This window comes from Manis javanica, chromosome 15 (genome assembly GCF_040802235.1).
Source record: "Manis javanica isolate MJ-LG chromosome 15, MJ_LKY, whole genome shotgun sequence".
Classification (NCBI taxonomy): domain Eukaryota; kingdom Metazoa; phylum Chordata; class Mammalia; order Pholidota; family Manidae; genus Manis; species Manis javanica.
The window spans coordinates 71,325,090-71,343,468 of NC_133170.1; the positions used below are offsets into that span (position 1 = coordinate 71,325,090).

An 18,379-nucleotide genomic window follows, 5' to 3' on the forward strand; every position below is an offset into this window, starting at 1 on the left:
GCCAGGAGCCACAGTGATAAAGCCAAAGGTCGTTTTTAGAAGCATTTCTGCCCCGGCCCCAAGTGAGGAGACGTTAGAAAGACTAGAAAGAAAAAATGAGGTATTGTGAAACTTGAACAGATGTTTGCCAACAAAATCACCAGGAACCAGAAAAAGAGGGAAGAAGTAAGAAAGGAAGCAGGGCTGGGCCAGAAGGGGGAGGATTTAAAAGCAAGGTGGGCTGGAGGAGGCTGGGAGAGGCAGGGGAGAATGTGCCTCCATCTGTAGTGAGCACAATGAAATCCAGTCACGCGTCGCCACATGGGGCTTTATTGTAATCAGGCCGCAGGATTTGCTGCGGCTCCCTCCCTGTTTCAGCTCTTGGAGCAGAAGGCTGACAGCAGAGACTGTTATCAGTTGCAAGCAGCTTTTCTGGACCTCCCCGGACTCTGAGCCCTTTATCTGGGGGTGAGGGTCTTGGTTGTGGGGAGATAAAACACACTGTTCCCCTCCCTCGAGACTGGCACAGAGAATGAGAGCTCTGCAGCAAGGAAGCAGGGTGGGAAAAAAAGCTCTGTCCACTCTCCTCCTGCCTGCCTGCTGCCAGAGCCTGAGAAAATCCAGGGCCTGGGGGCTGGCTGAGTCCTGGAGCAATGGGATAGGGATCCACAGAAGCTTCAGGAACAAGGGAAGAGGCTGGGCACTGGGGAGGGGCAGGTGAAAAGGAAAGCATGGGAGACTGGGGAGGGGGCTGTGTATGTGACCCATGTCAGACAAGGGACAGAACGGGCAAAAAAGGCCAGGAGAGGAGCTCTGTGGGTGATGGGGACTCGGCAGCACAACCTCCCAGCCTAACTGGGCCTGTAGGTGGGCCCCCACCTGGCTCTGAGGCTTCCTGGGTAGAGTCATGGTCAGACCCTGAGAGGCAGGGCGGTTCGGGGAATAGTTTGTCCAGGATGCTCTCAACACAGGAACACAGGCCCAGGGAGGCAGGGGACAATGGGCTTGGGGCAGGGCAGTACTCGGGCACACTGTCCCCAGGAAGCCTAGCTTCCTTGTGCTCCAGAATGCTTCTAGACCTACGGCCCCTCTACCAGTGTTAAGATCCCAGCTGTCCCCCACCAGCCTGGGAGGGTCTGCACTGTGCCCATCCTGGTCACCCCAGCTCAGCAGAAGCTGGTGGACACAGATGAATTAAAGGCCAGCCCTTCCAGGTTATGCTGCTGCCTTAACAACAGGGACAGAGAAATGGAGATCTGCACGTGGCATCTCACTACACTCTTACAAGTGTAATGGTTATCGTGCCCACTTTACAGATGCAGAAACTGAGCCTCAGAGAAGGATGGTGGGTTGCCTAGGGGCAGAAAGGAGAGGACAAGGAAGATGAGATTTGCCCCAGAGCTCTAAGCCTCATGTCCTGAGGAACCCAAAGTGCCTGGCGCAAGGCCCAGCATTGGAGAAAATGCTGCTTTTGCCCTTGGAGTCACTTGGCACGCACCTCCCGCTCTCCTACCAGGTGCTGGGCAATCTGTGGGTGCTGTGGGACAGTGGGGAGCAAGCAGGCTGAGTACCTGCCTTGTAGAATGGGCATTCTAATAGAAAAGCCAGAAAGACCTTTCTGGGTGCTGAGAGACAGTGGGGAGCAAGTGGACTGGGTACCTGCCTTGTGGAATGAATGGACATTCTAGGAAGGAAGCCAGAAAGACAGACACTAAGGAAATGGACCATCCGTGATGCAATTCCGGGAAGTAACTGGAGTCTGAAACAAAGTGAAGGGTAAGCTGAAGGGTGGGGGACAGACAAATCAGAACTCACAAATGGCAGCTACTACTATTACCAGAATGAACGGTGTCACCAGCACTAGTTCTGTTCTGAAGCTGGACTAACAACTGAGAACAAACCTTGCAACATTACCAAACTCCTACTATGTGCCAGGGGCTTAGGACCGAGAGAAGTCCGACCCAGGCCCCACCTTCCACGGGTAGAGAGGCATTGAAACCCTTCTTCCTGCATCCATCCACACCCTCTACACATCTTCACCAAGCTACTCCATGCCTGGGGCCTCCTGGGGTGCTGAGCACCCACTGGTGAGCGAGACTGCTGCTCTCTGCCCTCACGGTTCGCCATCTGGCAGAGGCAGGTATCAGACAAGTAAAACAACAAAAAAAACACAATACAAATTGTGACAGGTGTTACAGAAGAACAGGTCAAAGGGAGGGAAGTACCATGACACCAGCAAACGGGCGCAGCCACATGGCAGCAGTCACCTGAGCAGGCACCGTGCTTCATTGTCCGCCCTCCCTCCTGGCCGATCTGTGTGCTTTACAGGAGGACTTGCTTTTGACCTACAACTATTAGCTTCAAGTTTGGCAAGTGGACTGAAAGCCAAGGTAGCTGATGATTTTGGGGTGATGACTAGTTAAGAACAAACCATGATCGCATAAAGAGAATTCTTTTTGACAGAAGCATTAAGCAGGTTTTCAAGGGACCCCCTAATCCAATCTGTGGACAAAATTAACTCATAAGCAGGGGCTAGTGAGGGGTGTTTGAAAGGTTTATATCAACTATCAGGAACCCCAGTGAGCAGGACCATTTTGGAGCCTCAAAGAGCGGAGACCGAGGAATGGTCCTTCCTGACCAGAACAAGGCTTCTAGACCAGTAGTTCCGAAAAGTCTTGTACCAACTGGGCTGGTCCTGAAGGTTTACCCACATGATGAAATAAACAAATGCAGATAGCCTGGGATAGTTTATGGACAAGGAGGTCTACTACAGAATTAAAGTTTAGGTCTTTAAACTGAGAATTTTGCTCCCCTACCCTTTTCTCTCTCTCCTTCTCTCTTTTTTTTTTTTTTTTTTTGCATGAAACACCTTTACTTTTATGAGAACCATGGAGATGATAGATGGGAGACTTACTTTTTTAAACCCTACTATAATAAACTGGTAACCCATGGGGTGGGAGCAGGGACATTACTGATGGGCAAAATCTTAATACATGGCCATGGTCCTTTTGATTTTAAGATGCAGTCATGGTCCCCAGACTGAGAGGTTCTCAACTGGGGCCACACCAACCTGCAGGGGGCATCTGGGAATGCAGGCGGTGTTTCTGGTTGTCACAATTACTGGGGCGCTCCTGACATTCAGTTGGAAGGGTCCAGGGATGCAAAATGTCTTGCAATTTGCACAACAGTCCCAACGAGGCAGAACTGTGCTACCCCAAGTGCCCCATCCCCACCCAAGTCGGAAGCATTAGCTGGGGGGCATGGGGGCACTGCACCCCTTCCCTTTCCTGCCTTTACAGCCATGGGAAGCCAGAGGGCGCTGTGCCAGCAAAGGACCTCAGAGAAGTACCCTCACCCGAAAGTGTCCTGGTGATGTATCAAACAAGAAGGCTGTTTTTACTTGTTTTGTTTTAAATCCTTACTGATAGGTTCTGGATTTTTCTTCATTCTGTAATTGACAAACTAAACAGTTGGCTACCGAATGCTGCGCCTGCAAATTTTAGTTTTACCTGCCTATAAAATCCAACTGAAATGCACTGGTCTCCAGGATGAAGAACTTTAAGCCAAACACCTGATGAATGACTTAGGGTGGTGCCCCACCCCCACCCTGCCCTCCCATCCAAGGTCCCAGGCCACCCTGACTGCAGCTCTTACAGGTTTCCGGTTCCATCCCATCCTTTTCTGCAGGTTCCCCTGGTGCATCTCTGGGTTCTTTCTTCTGTGGGGCTGAACTGGAGAAGACACCCACTGGAGCCCACTCCAGATACAGGGGGGTGTGGTGAAACTGCGGAGACAGAGGCCGAAGAGGAACTCAGGGCCCTACACAGATGAAGAGCTGGAGACCCAGAGAGTACGGGGGGACTCGGCCCGGAGAATGGAGCAGGGAGAGGACCCTGCCCAGATGCCCACATGCTGCCTGGTGCCCAAGAACACGGGGCCCCCTTGCTGCAGCCTGGGGCTCAGGGGAGAGGGTCCCCTGCTACCACTGGACACATCTGCATCCCCTCGTGTTTTCTCAATTAGAGCATGAATGGGAGTGGGGCGGGGAGGCAGGATCACTGATCAACTGTGGCTCTCCTGGAGGAAGTGTAGTAAGGCTGTTACAGGACATGCTCCCTCCTGCCACACACCTACGCTCATGGGCAATGCACGGGCATGTGTGCGTGCTGTTCTTATTTTTTAAAAAGGATAAACAAGACACTGATAAGCTGTCTCTACAGCATTAAAGCGCCTGATAAACAGTAGCTTCTTGTAGTGGGTTGAATGGTGGTATGTTCATACCCAGATCCCCAGAGCCTGTGAATGTGAGCTCATCTGGAAGAAAGGGCTTTGAAAATGCCATGAAGTACAGGATCCTGAGATGAGGACATACTGGATGATCTGGGTGGGCCTTAAACCCAAGGACAAGGGTCCTTATGAGAGAGATGCAGAGGAAGATTTGAGATAGAGGAAGGGAGGGGGCTCTGTGGGGACAAGACAAGCTGGAGGGGTGCAGCCACAACTCAAGGGCTATCTGGAGCCACCAGAAGCTGAAGGGGCAGGAAGGATTCTTCCAGGGCCTTCAGGGGGGCACAGCCTGTGACACCTAGACTTCAGACTTCTGGCCTCCAGAACCATGAGACAATTGATAAATTTCTGCTGTTTTAAGCCACTAAGTTTGTGGTCATTTGTTAAGGAAGCCACGAGAAATTAACATACTATGTATCTATTTTTTTCTCTTTACCAAGAAACAGAAGACAGTCCCCTCAGAGAACTGACTTTCAATTTACTGTAAGTACAAGATATCGAAAGTTCCAAGAAAGATGGTTCAAATTCACATGGGGAGAGAAGGCCAAGGAAAGACAGTCTGGCAGGGAACCAAGGCCTGGTTTCCGGAGGGCGCCTGGAGCTTCCCTCGCACAGTCTCCTGTAGCCTCAGGTGTCCTCAGCGGTGGGCTAACGTTCAGTGTGATGGAGAAGGGTGGTTCTAGACCGCCTTTTGCCACACCATGCTAAGATTATCAATGCATCAGCCCCCCATTTTCCCTGAAGCAGCCCTACCTTGGAATAGGCCAGCTGTCTGAAGGCCTTGCGGGCCTCCAGGGGCTCTAAGAACTCCACGATGGCAGTGATGCCACCTTCGGGCAAGAGGACACGGCCCAGGCTGCCAAAACGCCCAAAAGTCTCCTGTAGCTCCGCCGCCAGGGTGCCTACTGGAAGGTTCTTCACCAGAATCACAGTCTTGCTTCGCTCTGCTGCGGCCTGCAGGGGGGACATGAATGCATGTGGGACAACAGGAGGGAGGGTCCCTGGCCCCACACCAGCCCTGATCTGTGCTTGACTCCGGTCCGGGCGCCCCACTGCAACCTCAGTTAGCAGGCACTTAGAAGCGGGCCCCACTTCCGAGCTGTGGCAGATTGTAACAGTGCCCAGCCTCAGCCCTCGCTGGGCCTTCCAGAGCCTTCCAGCCCGGGCTGCCAGTGGCCTGGATCTGCACTCAGTGCTGAGGACCTTTTCCTGGAGCTTTGGGCCGCCTGCTGCCACACGAGGCAGGTGGGAAGGGCTGAGGAGTTAACACCCCCCTGGGAGCAGCCCCGGCTCTCAGGAGTTGGTGCCACCACTGTCCTTCAGATGGGACAGTTCTGAGGTGTGAGGTCTGTAGGATTCCCCGAGATGAGATCCAGCCAGCAGACTGTACTGAGCACAACCCATACTGGTCTCCCTCCCAGCACCTGTCTTTACACACCAGTGTTTTCTGCACTGCCCAATAAACTATGGGCTCCTCCATCTGCCTCCGAGCCTGCTTTTAGAAGAACTCAAATGAAGACACTGGATATGTGGCCCTGAGAAATGTACTTAAATCTTCTTCAGTCCCCTCACCTAATGTAAGGACAGAGCACCCATTTCATAGGATCACTTCAGGAGAGGATTTAATTAGGTGAGTTAATATGAGCAAAGTTCATATAGTGTACACACTTGGTAAACGCCAGCCACTATTTGATTGAGAAACAATGTTGGAGGAGTATAAAATAGCCACAAAATATTATGGAAAAATTCCAGGCGTATCTGGGCATGAGCCTCAGCTTAGCTACCCATCGGAACTGCTTTCCCTTTGGGCCTGTTTCCAGGTCTGTAAAAGGAAGGGGAGGATGTTAGGTGGTCTCACTGGACCTGCTAAGACTTCATCATCCATAAATCTAAGAACTCAGACCTGGCAGAGAACAAGGAGGTGGACATGCTGACCTCTCCCACCTGGATGAAGGAAGGTCTAAATCCCCAGACAGACACAGGTGCCCTGAGTAAGGTACTAGAGGGTGGGGGTCGGGATGTCTGGGGCCACCTCTAATCCATGTGGATTAGGAGGTGGCCCTCTTGCATTTGGTTCCTGAGACACACCATCTGGACCAGGCGGGCCCCTTGCCTGAGCCCACAGGATATTTCTTCCTTTCTCTGGAGACAATCTTAAGTTAATAATGCTCATCCTTGAAAGGCCTGATTCACAAACACGCCATTATGTGCCCTCATCTGAAACTCCCCAGCAGCTGAGTGGCTTGCTGAGCAGGGCGAAGAGTACCCACCTGGCTGAAGGAGTCCAGACTGACCCCGTTGTCAATGAGGAAGCGCCGTACTTCCTGGACAAGCTGCGTCTCCCCCAGGGCCACACGCACGGCCACGCTGCCCTTGGTCTCCTGTGGGAGAGGGGAAAGGTAGAAGCCCTTGTTGGCTGGCAGGCGAGCGACCAGTCAGCCCTTCCACTCCCAACAGCCCGAGAAGGCCAGATGGACAGGGACCCCGCCAATGACCCTCAAGTACCCATGCCGACTTGGTGGCCTGGTTTCTGCATTGCTCACAGTAATCAGGGACCCCCCATGTCCCCCACTAAAGCCATATGGGTCATCTCATCACCACCTCAGGGCTTGTGTGTGCTGACCCCTGCCTGCATGGAGCTTACCCCATACTCCCTCCTTCCACTAAGTTTCTGCTTAAGTGTCACTTCGCTGATCAGGCTACCTCGCTCTCACATGCTGTCCCCATGCAGCTGAATTGTTCTTTGCAGCCATCACACCAGCATGCTGCATCTATCTTCCTCTGCTAGAAGGCTCTAGAAGAGCAGAGCTGTGTCTGGTTAGGGCCCTGCTGCATTCCCAGTGCTTGTGCAATCAGAGCTGGCTGGGGTCTAGAGCCATGCTACCCACTGTGGTGGCTGTGGGCACTTACGCCACTGAGCTGAGCACTTGAAACGTGGTGCATTGGAACAGAGAAGTGCTCTAAGTGTCAAACATGCACTGGATTTTGAATAGTTGAAAAAAATGCAAAGCATCTTGACATTTTTTATATCATGTATATGCTGAATTGATAATATTTTGGCTCTGCTGAATTAAACTAGATTACGAAAATTAACTTTGCCTATTTCTGCTTTTTTAAAAACGTGGTACTGAGGACATTCACAATTACACACAGGCTTGAGTTCTGTTTCTAATGGGCTGTGCTGGCCTTGAGTGTTAAGGAGTACATGACAATGGGTCAATGAGCTTATGGCCCAAACCATGGCTATCCTTTGCTGGCTGGAAAACACACTCCCAGGTCTTGCTTCAGATGAATTAAGCTGCAGTTTAACTGGATGTATACCTTAAAGGAAGGTATGTGATGTGGAGGGACCAGGTAGATGGTGGGGAAGTTGGGAGGGATAAAGTGAGACTTGGGACAGTAGAGGGACAGAGACCAATGACCCCCTTTCCTCATCTCAATGACCTGGGCCCCCTGGCTGAGGAAGGGGGTGAGGCAGGTATGCGTGTGGTTCACAGTGAGGGCACTGGTGTTCATCTGGGGCCACCATCCCCCCGGGCTCCTTCCAGGTGTGGGACCCTAGGTATGTTATTCTGTGTCTGTAGGCCCCGGGGTCCTTGTCTGGGAGGTTGGGCAGCTAAGAGCACCTCATTCACCGTGCTGCGCTGAGAAGCACCACACAGCTGAGAGCTTGTCATCACTGATTAGGATCTCTGGCTTGGCTCCACACCACCCCACGAGAAGCCAGGCCTGGACAGGGGATGGCATGATTCCAAGGGAGAAGGCCCCAGAGGACGCCCAGGACTTCAGCATCACAGGCCAGAAGCGTGCAGATGGTCCTGAACAAGACCTCTCCCCTTTTTTCCTCTGCCTGTGGCCCAGAGTCAAGGTACAGCAAACAGGATGCTCACTCACGTAGTCAAACACTTGACTCTTGGTAGCATTGTACTTCTGTGCGATGGCGTCGGCCACTGCATTTGGGCCCATGAAGAGTGTGTTCCAGTTATGAGAGCTGAGGGGCAGAGGCAGAACGGGGAGGTCAGACCAAGGCTGAATAAAAGGAGTTTCTTTCCAGATGTAAAACCTCTAAGATAAAGCAGCTCATTGGTCTGCTTAAGTCCCCAAAGCCTCCTGCTCCTGCGACCTACTGGCATGGGCCAAGCACGCAGGACCTAAGCACTTTGCACGTTAACTCATTTACCCATGCAACACTGCAAAGGCATGGCACCACTATGGCTTTGCCCACTTTGCGCTTGAGGAAATGGGGGCTAGGTAAGGCTATGGATGAGGGGCTGAACCCCTCATAAGAAGCCAGAGTACCCGGCAGCTGGGAAGGGGCAGGGCCGGGGCAGCAGGGCCTGCATCACAGCCCACAGGCTGGCGGCAGGTAAGCACCTGGAGCTGTTGGCTTTCTCCTTAGATTCTTTCTTCTTCTTGTAAGAGGAAGATCCTGGGGCATCGGTGTCCTCACTAGCTTCCTTCTTGATGGTGGATGGTAACACGTGGAGCATCCTTCCCTGGAGGGGGATGAGGGGAAGACAGTAAAGAGATAAGGGGGTGGGTGCTTCCACATGTCAGCTTCTCCATAAGCAGGTTGGCCCCAATGCTGAAACCCTGCCTGGAAGATAAGGCCTCGGGAGGAATGACCACATGGCCACCCTCAACCTAGGATGGGGCCTGGCCACATGACCCAGGCATCCAACACTGTGACGGGGCCACTAGGCCTGGCCTCATAAACTGCTGTGTCTTTTGTAAGTAACCCCTGCAGCATCTCACCTGCCCTCCCCCCAGTGTAAATGAGAACTCCGTATGGGTGGGGGCCAGGTCCCTCCTGGTGACTGCAGGAGACCAGTAAATCATGAGCGAGGGAGTGAAATAAAGTGAAAGGGAGTGAAGTTGTCTGGGGCTTGAGCATGTGTGCTAAAAAAATACCTGGTGTTTTTTTGGGAATGCTGGAAAAAGTGGAGTTTCTTAGATTCTACTGTGGCCATTTAATACGACCATGTCAAAGCTCTGTGCTTCCTTATTCCCCTTTCTGGAGATGGACAGCATATTTATTCATTCAACAAATAGCTTTTGAGACTTCCTAGGGGCCAGGCATTGGCTGTCCTAGGTGCTGAAGACAGACCAGGGAACAGAGCAGACCAGAGCCCTGCTGGCCAGGAGCCTGTGTGAGGCGGTGGCCGCGTGTGCCATCGTGCGCGTCTCCTTAGGGACACTCGTGCGCACACAGCCTCTCCTGACCGCCTGAGCCCAGCAGCCGCCCCGCAGCCTGGGTGATCACCTGGAACACCTGCCCATCCACTTCCGCGTAGGCCTTCACGGCGTGCTCGGGGAACATGAAGGTAACGAAGGCAAAGCCCTTCGGTTTCTTGGTCAGGCTGTCAATGGGGTAATGGAGCTCAGACAGGGGACCTGAGGACAGAAGAGGTGTCAATGTCCCATGGTGAGAGGCTGCCTGAGACCCCCTCAGAGGCCAAGGGTGTCTTTCTATAATCCTTTATGTGGCCTGCCTTAAAACAGGGCTGTCTCCTGGCCATCTGCAAGCCCAGGAGACAGGCCTCAGGAGGGACCGACATCTGCTGACACCTTCCTCTCCAACTATGAGCCTCCAGAGCTGGGAGACATACAGCTCTGTAACTCAAGCCACCCAGTCTTCGGCACTTTGTTATGGCAGCCCTAGCTGACTAATATAGATACCATTGTTATAAAACTCAAAACAAATAAAACGAAATAATACCTTGTTTAGGAATACATACATATGTACTAAAGTAATCATGGAAAGCAAGTGAAGGGTAACCACAATTTAGGAGAGTGGTTACAGGTATGGGGATGAAGGATGGGATAAGGAAACAGAAATTCACAATAGCGTCCTATTATTAAATAGTGTGCTCTGTTGGAAAAAAAAAAAGTAGGGCTGTTTCTAATATCTACTACAAGTGTGGCCCTGGGCAAGCCACTAGTCCCCATGCACCCCAGTTTCTCATCTGTAAAATGGCCTCACAAGAGTACCCATCCCAGGGGCAGCTGGGAGGGTTAAATGCATTAATACATGTAGCATATTCATTAATATGCTCCTGCTGCAAAGTTCATGCTACAGACGTGTTTGCTGCAATGGGATCATTACATGCAAAGTACATCTTTCTGAACTGGTTTCTACTCTGAACACCCCAGGGGTGCCCAGAGTCTTTGGCCTTTGTCTTCCCAAATGGACACCTGTACTCTATTGACGCTCCCCTCTCCTGTGCAGCCCAGCCCTGCCCTGCCCTGTAACCAGGGCACTGGCCTGGGCGGAAGGACCTGGTGAGCAGTGGGCACACCAATTTGCCTGATGGCAGGTCCTACTTGGGGTCTCCGTGTCCCCACAACACACACTCAGCCATGCTCCGATCCACCAAAACCCATAGCCGGCCTCTGCATAGAAGTGAGACACTATAGGGGGTCTCGAAACCATCAAGACCTCGTCCTCCATCTATACCCTAACTCCCTTCCCTTCAAAAGCCATGACCTTACAAAAATAGCCCATATGCTGAGCTGAACTGCAGGCCTCTAAATTCTTGTCCTGATGAGTAATAGCAACAAGGACAATAATAAAAATAGCCCATTGAAAATATCAAACCCACTTGGATGCTAAGTTTAGAGAGCAAGGCTTAAGTTGTGGTGGGCCAGGCCGAGGAGCACTATTCTACTTTTACCTGATACGGATTTTAGCACCAGCAGCACCCCACCCACTCCTCCAGCCTGGGCCCTATCCTGTCCCCAGCATGGAAGTGAGAACTCCACGAAGGGGGGAGCCAGGTTTTTGCAGGACAGTAAGGGCTATCTCAGAAAAATGGATCCAGATCTCTTCAGTTGTGAGTTTAGAGAGCAAGAGCAGAGTGTGGGTTCAGACAGCGGGAGATGCCTGCCGCACGGCCCTTACTAGAGGCTCTGCTAACACCTACATACATTAGGCTGCAATCCTTACGCCTCTTTTATGGATGAGAAAACAGAGAAGAGGGGACTGGAACCTCGGCCGTCTGCTGTGGCGCTGGGTGAGGCCTGTGTGCGAGGAGCCGGTGGCCACCCCCTTACCGTATCTGGAGAAGAGCTTCTCCAGGTCCTCCTCCGTGCTCGTGTAGGGCAGGTTTCGCACAAAGAGCCTCCCGGAGTCACCCAGGTCTTCTTCCTCTTCATTCTCCCCAAGAGTCCGGCCTTGCCAGGGTTTGCTGCTGTTCTTCAGGGGCCCTTTGGCCAGGGGAACGCTCTTTTCCCTGAATACCTCGATGTAGCGCCCACCTGCGCGAGGGGAGGAGTCCCAGCTCTGGGGGCAGGCCTGGAACTTGCCAGCAACTCTTGGCTGGTGATTCCAAACTCTTCTTTGCTTGCTGCCTTTCGGATGCTGTGGCCAAGGCAGCTGGGCTGGTAAGAGCGCCTGACCCCTGGCTGTCAGCTGCTAACTGGGGTGGTGATCTGAGCCAATGCTGGGCCTGACCCAGAAGACCTTTTCCCCAGAATCTCACCCATCTTGCAAGTTCAGCTCAAACAGTGGAGGGAGCCTACGTGGGCCACTTTGGGCACATTCCCTGCCATGGCTTGTTGCTCTGCCTTGGGAAAGGTAACATGTGACAACCCGGCCCTGGAGAATCAATCACCTTGTACTGTTCAGCTTTTTATGTGTGTTGCCCGTGTGCCCAATTAGACTGTGACTATCACCATCCGTTCCACAGGCACACAGTGGGTGCTCAATACTTCACTGCCTAACTTGCCAACAAGACCCCTTAAGCGTCCCACCCTCCCCATCAGAACTCATGGCTTCTCTAGGGCTTGGTGGCTGGATCCGAGTCACTTGCTTTCGTGCTTGGGATGGATCAAAGACCGCACCCCTGGATACTGTCAGGCCACCTCAGAGCTGCAGAATTTGTACTTGCTGTTCCCTCTCCTCAACAGCTGCCCCACGAAGCCAGAACTTGCTCCCTCTGCTCCTCTGGGTTTTGCTCGTGTCACCTTCTCAGTGACGCCCAGTGGACACAATCCTGTTTAAAAATGCTCCTCCTCCAATCCTGACCTTCTGCTCTGTATTTCCATAGCGTGGCCCATGTGATGGCTGCCTGTCTCATCCACGCTGTTTCAGTCTAAGCTCTGGAAGAGAGACTTTGGTCTGTTCTGCTCACTGCTGCATCCCCAGTGCCTAGAACAGTGGCTAGAACGGAAGACCCTCAGTGGTATTTATGGAATGAAGCCCTGCAGCCACACAGAGGGGGTACCTGCCACGGGCCTCCTTACCCATGTATTCTCTGTTGCATTTCAGAGCTTTCTTCACTTCCTCTTCACTGCTGAAATCCACAAAGATGTACCCTGAGAAAGGACAACAATAAAGGCAGGATCTTCAGGCCCTGTGGACCCTTGTGGCAGTCACAAAGGGACACCTACACTCTGCCAGGTGTTTGGGGGACTCTGTGCATACAGTGGGGAAACCTGTATTTTTGCCAAATCTCCAAAACATAAAGACTCCCTCCCACTCGCAGCCGGATCTCCCTTTGCAGGGGGCATTCAGACCCCAAGGCCTGGTTTCAAGGATGAACACACTGGACCATGGAGCCAGAAACAGAGGCCTCCAGCCCCACCCTGCCCCAACCAGGGGCTCCTGTGGAGGAGACATGCCCGTGGTGGCAGTGATGCGACTCAGCTCAGCACCAGAGTGGCCATTCCTGCAACCATGCCCGTGAGGGCCCGAGGCCCCAACCGGGTTGTGGGAGTCTTTCCTAGGGCACGGGGGCCTCTCATCCCCAACCTCACTGGGCCTTGGCCCCGAGGTAGCAGAGCGGGCAGCCCAGCTCATAGTGGCAGCGCTGTTACTGGTTGGAAGCACATAGGTTGTGGTTTAGATTTACCAGGCAGTTGAAATTCTCTCCATGACTCCTCCCCTCCTCTCCGGTCCTACACCCTGCACCTCATCTCTCCCATAAACTTCCTCCTCTTCTGCCCTCCTCCACCACCACACCCCATTTCAGCCACTGCAGACCCTCCCCTGGAGGACTACAAAAGCCCTCACCTCACCCTCTATGGGCCCTGCCCATTGGACCCTCCTGTCACCAGCCAAGGGGCCATTCTGAAGCCACTGGCGGCCTTTCCTTGCTTCAATCACCCTGGAGAGAGAAGGCCTCCTCCCCAGCTCTTCTGAGGTGACCCTCTGCTGCTCCCAGGCCAGCTGTCCCCAGCTCCAGGTTTGAAAACCTCCAGTATGGCTTCCTCCCAGCCCTGACAACTCAAACACAATCCTTCCTGCTCCCTCGGGCCCACCCCGCTCACCCTCTGGTCTCTGGACTGTAAAGGCGGGAGTACCACCACTGACATCCACTGGAGCACTCAGGGAGTGTTTAGCATTGCTCTAAACCTGTAATGCGTGCTGACACATGGAATCCTCGCAACTTGATGAGACAGGACTGCCCTATCGCACAGAGCAGAAATGGTGCTAAGCCCCTTGGTCAAGGCCACGGGGCTCGCAAGGGGCCAAGCTGGGCCTGGAACCTGGGCCAGGGCTCTCCTCCCCTCCCTTTCCTGCACTCGCATAGGTTTGCAAGGAAAGGGATGGTTGGCTGAATGGATCTGCCTGGAAGCGGGGCTTTAGCACTCAGGAGACTGGGGAGGAAACGTGGACGCTAGAAGGTGGATGGGACAACTCCTAAAGCAGGAACCATTCTTCCCAGACTCCACCGCCAGCAGATTCCAGCCTCTCTGTGCTCCAGTGTCCTCCTGCCAAGGACAGCCTGCATGTCCGGCACTGCCGGGCCTCTCCACAGCCGGAGGCCTTAGTGCTATTATCAGGGGAGCACCACCTCTGTTGCTGCGTGTCCTGCAGCCACCCGGCCTGGCGAGTAAGGAGGCACAGGCGGGCTCCCACCTCTCCAAGCTCAGACCCTGCCTTCCAGCACGTTTCTGCCCCAGGGAGTGGGCTGCCTGTCCAGAGTGGAAGCCTGGGGAGAGGGCGGCACGGGGGCACCACACATTCTCAACAGCTCAGAGAACTGCCTGTCAGCAGAGCCACCCATGGACTTCGCATGGCAAACCCCAGGACTGGGGCCATCTGTTTAAATAGGACAGGTGATCCACTGGCGGGAGAGAAGGGTAGCAGGTGAAAACTACACACCAGAGAGGCAGACCCTTGTCCTGAACCCATCACTCCACACACGTTTGGTGACCATAAAGAGGAAAGAGAACAGTTACCCTTAAAACCCTCTCTTCAGTTCAACTGCCGGATCTTCTCTCTTTATCACCTGCCTCTCCACCCACATGAAACACCCCCAACCTTACCTGTCTTGTTCCCATGAGCATTTCTCACTATTCGAATGGCCACTGGTTTCAGGGGTGCCAGGAATTCTATAACATTTTTCTGTAAGGAGAAGAAAAGTGATTTTCCTTAATCCAGTAATAAAAATACAAAAACATGGGTCAAATTTCTGAATTCAGGAAGGTTACCACAATGTTTCAACCTTTATAGGTTATCTCTTACTTCTAATTACACATATCTTTCTCAATCATAAAATTATACTACTTTGGAAAAAATTTGAAAAAAAATTGAAGAAAAATATGAATATAAATATAAAATAGTGCTGTCACAATCAGCATTTTAAGACATTGCTTCTCGTCTTTTTTTCCTAAGTACCATTTTATATGTTTGGGGTTAACTTTGGCTTTATTCACTTCTCATTAAAGTGTGTTTGCCCATGTGACTTCACAGGTAATGATAGACATCAGCTCAAAATGCTGTTGTATAGATGGTCTTCAATTTTCTTAAATATTTCTCTGTTTTGGCCACAAGGGCAATTGCCCACATTTTTTTTTTAAATGCCCAAATGCATAGAGTATACAATTTGAAAAGTACAAACAAGAAAACAAAAATGGCCCATAATTCCAATGTCCAGATCACTCTTGTTGGCTTTTAAGAAATGAAAGTAGTGAACAAATTTTCATTTGTGTACTAGCTTAAGCCCCTTTAGAAAACCAGTAATGAGAAGCTCAATGTCCAGCCCACCGTAAAAATCAAAGCACTATAAAATTATTGGTAGAAGTACAATAAAGTTCTGAATTTTTCCCATTCTTATGTCAATTTTCTTTTTTAACTGTCAAATTATCAAAATTCTTCCAAAAACCTTTTATCCTCATTTTTAAGTGTGCATTGGGAAATTCATACATACAAGTGTGTATGTCTCTTGGAAAAAAAACAAAACAATGTAGCCATGCTGATCTGTGCCTAGCATTTTTTCCTTGATGATACATCTTGGGGATCTTCCATGTTACTAGTTTTTTTTAACATGTTATATTCCACTGTTTTGATGTGCCACAGTTTAGTTAACCAAGCTCAAGTTTATTAATCTAAGCATTATTGATTAATAGGGCTGTCCTGTGCATTGCAGGCTGTGTGCAACATCTCCAACCCCTAGAGGTCACTGCCTGAGTTGCAACGATCAAAAATGTCTCCAGATATTGCCAAGTGTCCCTTGGGGGAGGCAAATCATCCTCAATTGAGACCCACTAGTTTAACTACTTCTCTAAAGTAGAGATTAAAGGATGTTTACTGTTTTTTGCTTTTATAAGTGACAGATTGACACATTAAGTTAGAAATAGAATAGTAACAAAAGTATGCTGCAGTGAACATTCGTGCATTGAAATCTTGGTGTACTTGGGTGATCTGTCTCTACAGCAGATTCCTAGCAAGGTCACTGCTGGGGCAAAGGTATGTATATTGTTAATTTTGATTGCCACTTCCAAGTTGCCCCCAAAAGGCTGCACCATACACTTCCACCAACGGTCCATGAAAGTACTTACTATCAAACTCTATAAACATTTTTGTGAAACATAATTTTCCAGCTTTCACCTGTATTTCTCTAATTATGAGTGAACTTAAACATCTTTAATTGGTCACAGGTTCTTTTTCTTAGAAGACCTCCTATCCTTTGTCCATTCTTACTGGGTCATAGGTCCCAACAGACTTCGCCTACTGTTTGTATTACAAACATTGTTTATCTTTTGACTCTGTTTTTGACATTTGTTGTCTTACAGAAGTTTTAACTGTTATGTAGTCAATTAATCCATCTTTTTTTTGATGGCTACCCAGTTTTGCAAACTGCTTAGAAAGGCATTCTTCATTGTAAGATTTTAAGTAAATTCGTCAATTCCTTCTCCTAGAACTTCTATCGTGTCATTTTTTTAAAGCCTAAATCCTTGATGAATTTGGAATTTATTTTGCTATAAGGAGTATGGCTGGGGTCCATCTTTTCTCCTTTAAAAAGGCAAAGGTATTGTCCTATTACTATTTGCAGAAAAATCTCTCTTCTCTTCATTGACATGAAAAACCCCCATTATCCTAAAGTAAATGCCTGCATGTATTTATTTCTGGGTTCTATTCTAATCCATTAACCTGTCAACAACCTTGCCTGAACCAAACCGTCTTAATTCCCATAGCTTCAGTATCTTGTAGCAGAAGAGTCTTGCAGGATATTCACAGCTGTTCTATGACATTTTACCCCTCCCCAACCTGATGGAACTATAACTGAATTTATTCATTTATTCATAATTAGGGAACAACTGACATTTTTGTGGCTTTCCTTTAATTTAAGTGTTCTTTTAAATCCCTCAGTGGAAATTAACAGATTCTTTCTATAGAACCTATGAAAATTTTGTTAGAGTATCTATAAACCCTCTTTCTACACACACGCACACACACACACACAAAATACCCAACAAACTATCTAGAGATAGGTTTTCTTTTTAGTTGATAAACAAAAGGAACCTTTCCCTCCTTTATATTTTGTTACTGTATTGAGAGGAGAGAAGCAGCTTGTTTGGTATGTATTTTGCAAAAAGCCAACTAATGTTTACTTATTTTTTTAGTTAAAGCATGATTTTCTACATGTTTGGTATTGAAAGAATTCTGACTCTAAATTACCAGATTACTCAGATAGTCTGGTACAACCAAATGCTTGTTACTCAAATGAAGTCTGGTAAGTTATATTTTTAAAAATTAGTAAGTATGCAGACTATCAAAAGAGACAACCACAACAAGAGAAAAAAACGGCAAAAGACTTATCAGGCACTTTACAAAAGAGGGTATACATGATTTGCAGAAGTGAGAGAATTAACATCATTAATAGTTTAAAATAAAAATTGAAATGAGATGCCATTTTACCTGTCATACTGGTGAAGATTAATACCCAGGGTTCAGAAAGGGCACTCACACTCCACTGAAGGGTGTTATCAATTAGCAATACTACCAGGGGGCAGCTGACATTCTGATCAAAGCCTTAGAATTATACATGCATGTGCCTGTATAAAGTAATTAATTATCTGGAGCAAGGGCTGGCAAGCTATGACCCCCAGGCCAAATGCTGCCCAAGGCCTGCCTCTGTATGGCCTGGAAGCTATGAATGGTTTTTACATTTTTGAAGGGTTATTAAAAAAAGGAGGGAATGTGCTAACAGAGACCATGGGGCCCCATGGCCTTGAATATGTACCATCGACCTTTATAGGAAAAGATCTGCTGACCTCTGACCTCAAGGAAGGCTGACTGCATTATTGTTTATAGTAACAAAAGACAGGAAACAACACCCATGTCCCCATTTAGGGGGCTGGGTGAGAGTGTACCAGGGCGCCCAGAGTAAGGAATAGCATGCAACAAGAACAATGACGTAGTAGCCGAGTTTTCAGCATTTGGAGACATTCATGATGTATTCAGATTAAGATGAGGGAAAGAAAGTTTCAAAGTAGTTCGCACTGTAGAATTGCCTTTTAAAAATAAAAGACAGAAACCAGCATTTGTATACAAAGAAAATAACATCTGAGGAGATGTACTCTGAATTTACTAGTGGCTGTCACTGAGTGGGACATAGGTGTGTTGCGGGGTGGCTGCCCCAGTTTGCCTGGACAGTCAGGAATCAGACCCACAAAAACTATACTGGTAGGAATTAGACCTGCCTTCTAGCACCCCATCTGGTTAGCAAGCCTCTCACTCTCAACTCATTTTGGATGACAGTTTATACAGTCAGCCTAAGTATAGGTAATTTTTAGCTATAAAGGTAATTAAGCTACCTTAAAAAAATTTCTTCTACTAAACTACTACTTTCCTAAGGAGGGAAATTTTAAAAGTTCCTCTACT

The 18,379-nt window shown here is 49.6% G+C and overlaps 1 protein-coding gene across 6 annotated transcripts in view; it reads right to left on the reverse strand.

Moving 5' to 3' along the window:
- Nucleotides 1-18,379, reverse strand: part of RBM19 (RNA binding motif protein 19) — a 133,262-nt gene that overhangs the window by 107,039 nt on the left and 7,844 nt on the right. For 5 of the 6 annotated variants that reach the window (XM_036993369.2, XM_036993368.2, XM_036993370.2 and 2 more), the window contains 9 exons: nt 14,539-14,617; nt 12,511-12,582; nt 11,320-11,523; nt 9,530-9,660; nt 8,641-8,762; nt 8,161-8,257; nt 6,537-6,647; nt 5,020-5,220; nt 3,634-3,763 (listed from right to left, as the gene is read on the reverse strand). In XM_036993369.2, the coding sequence (XP_036849264.2) occupies nt 3,634-3,763; nt 5,020-5,220; nt 6,537-6,647; nt 8,161-8,257; nt 8,641-8,762; nt 9,530-9,660; nt 11,320-11,523; nt 12,511-12,582; nt 14,539-14,617 (1,147 nt within the window). The remainder of the gene's footprint in view (nt 1-3,633; nt 3,764-5,019; nt 5,221-6,536; nt 6,648-8,160; nt 8,258-8,640; nt 8,763-9,529; nt 9,661-11,319; nt 11,524-12,510; nt 12,583-14,538; nt 14,618-18,379) is intronic. The other variant, XM_036993372.2, reaches the window with a different exon arrangement.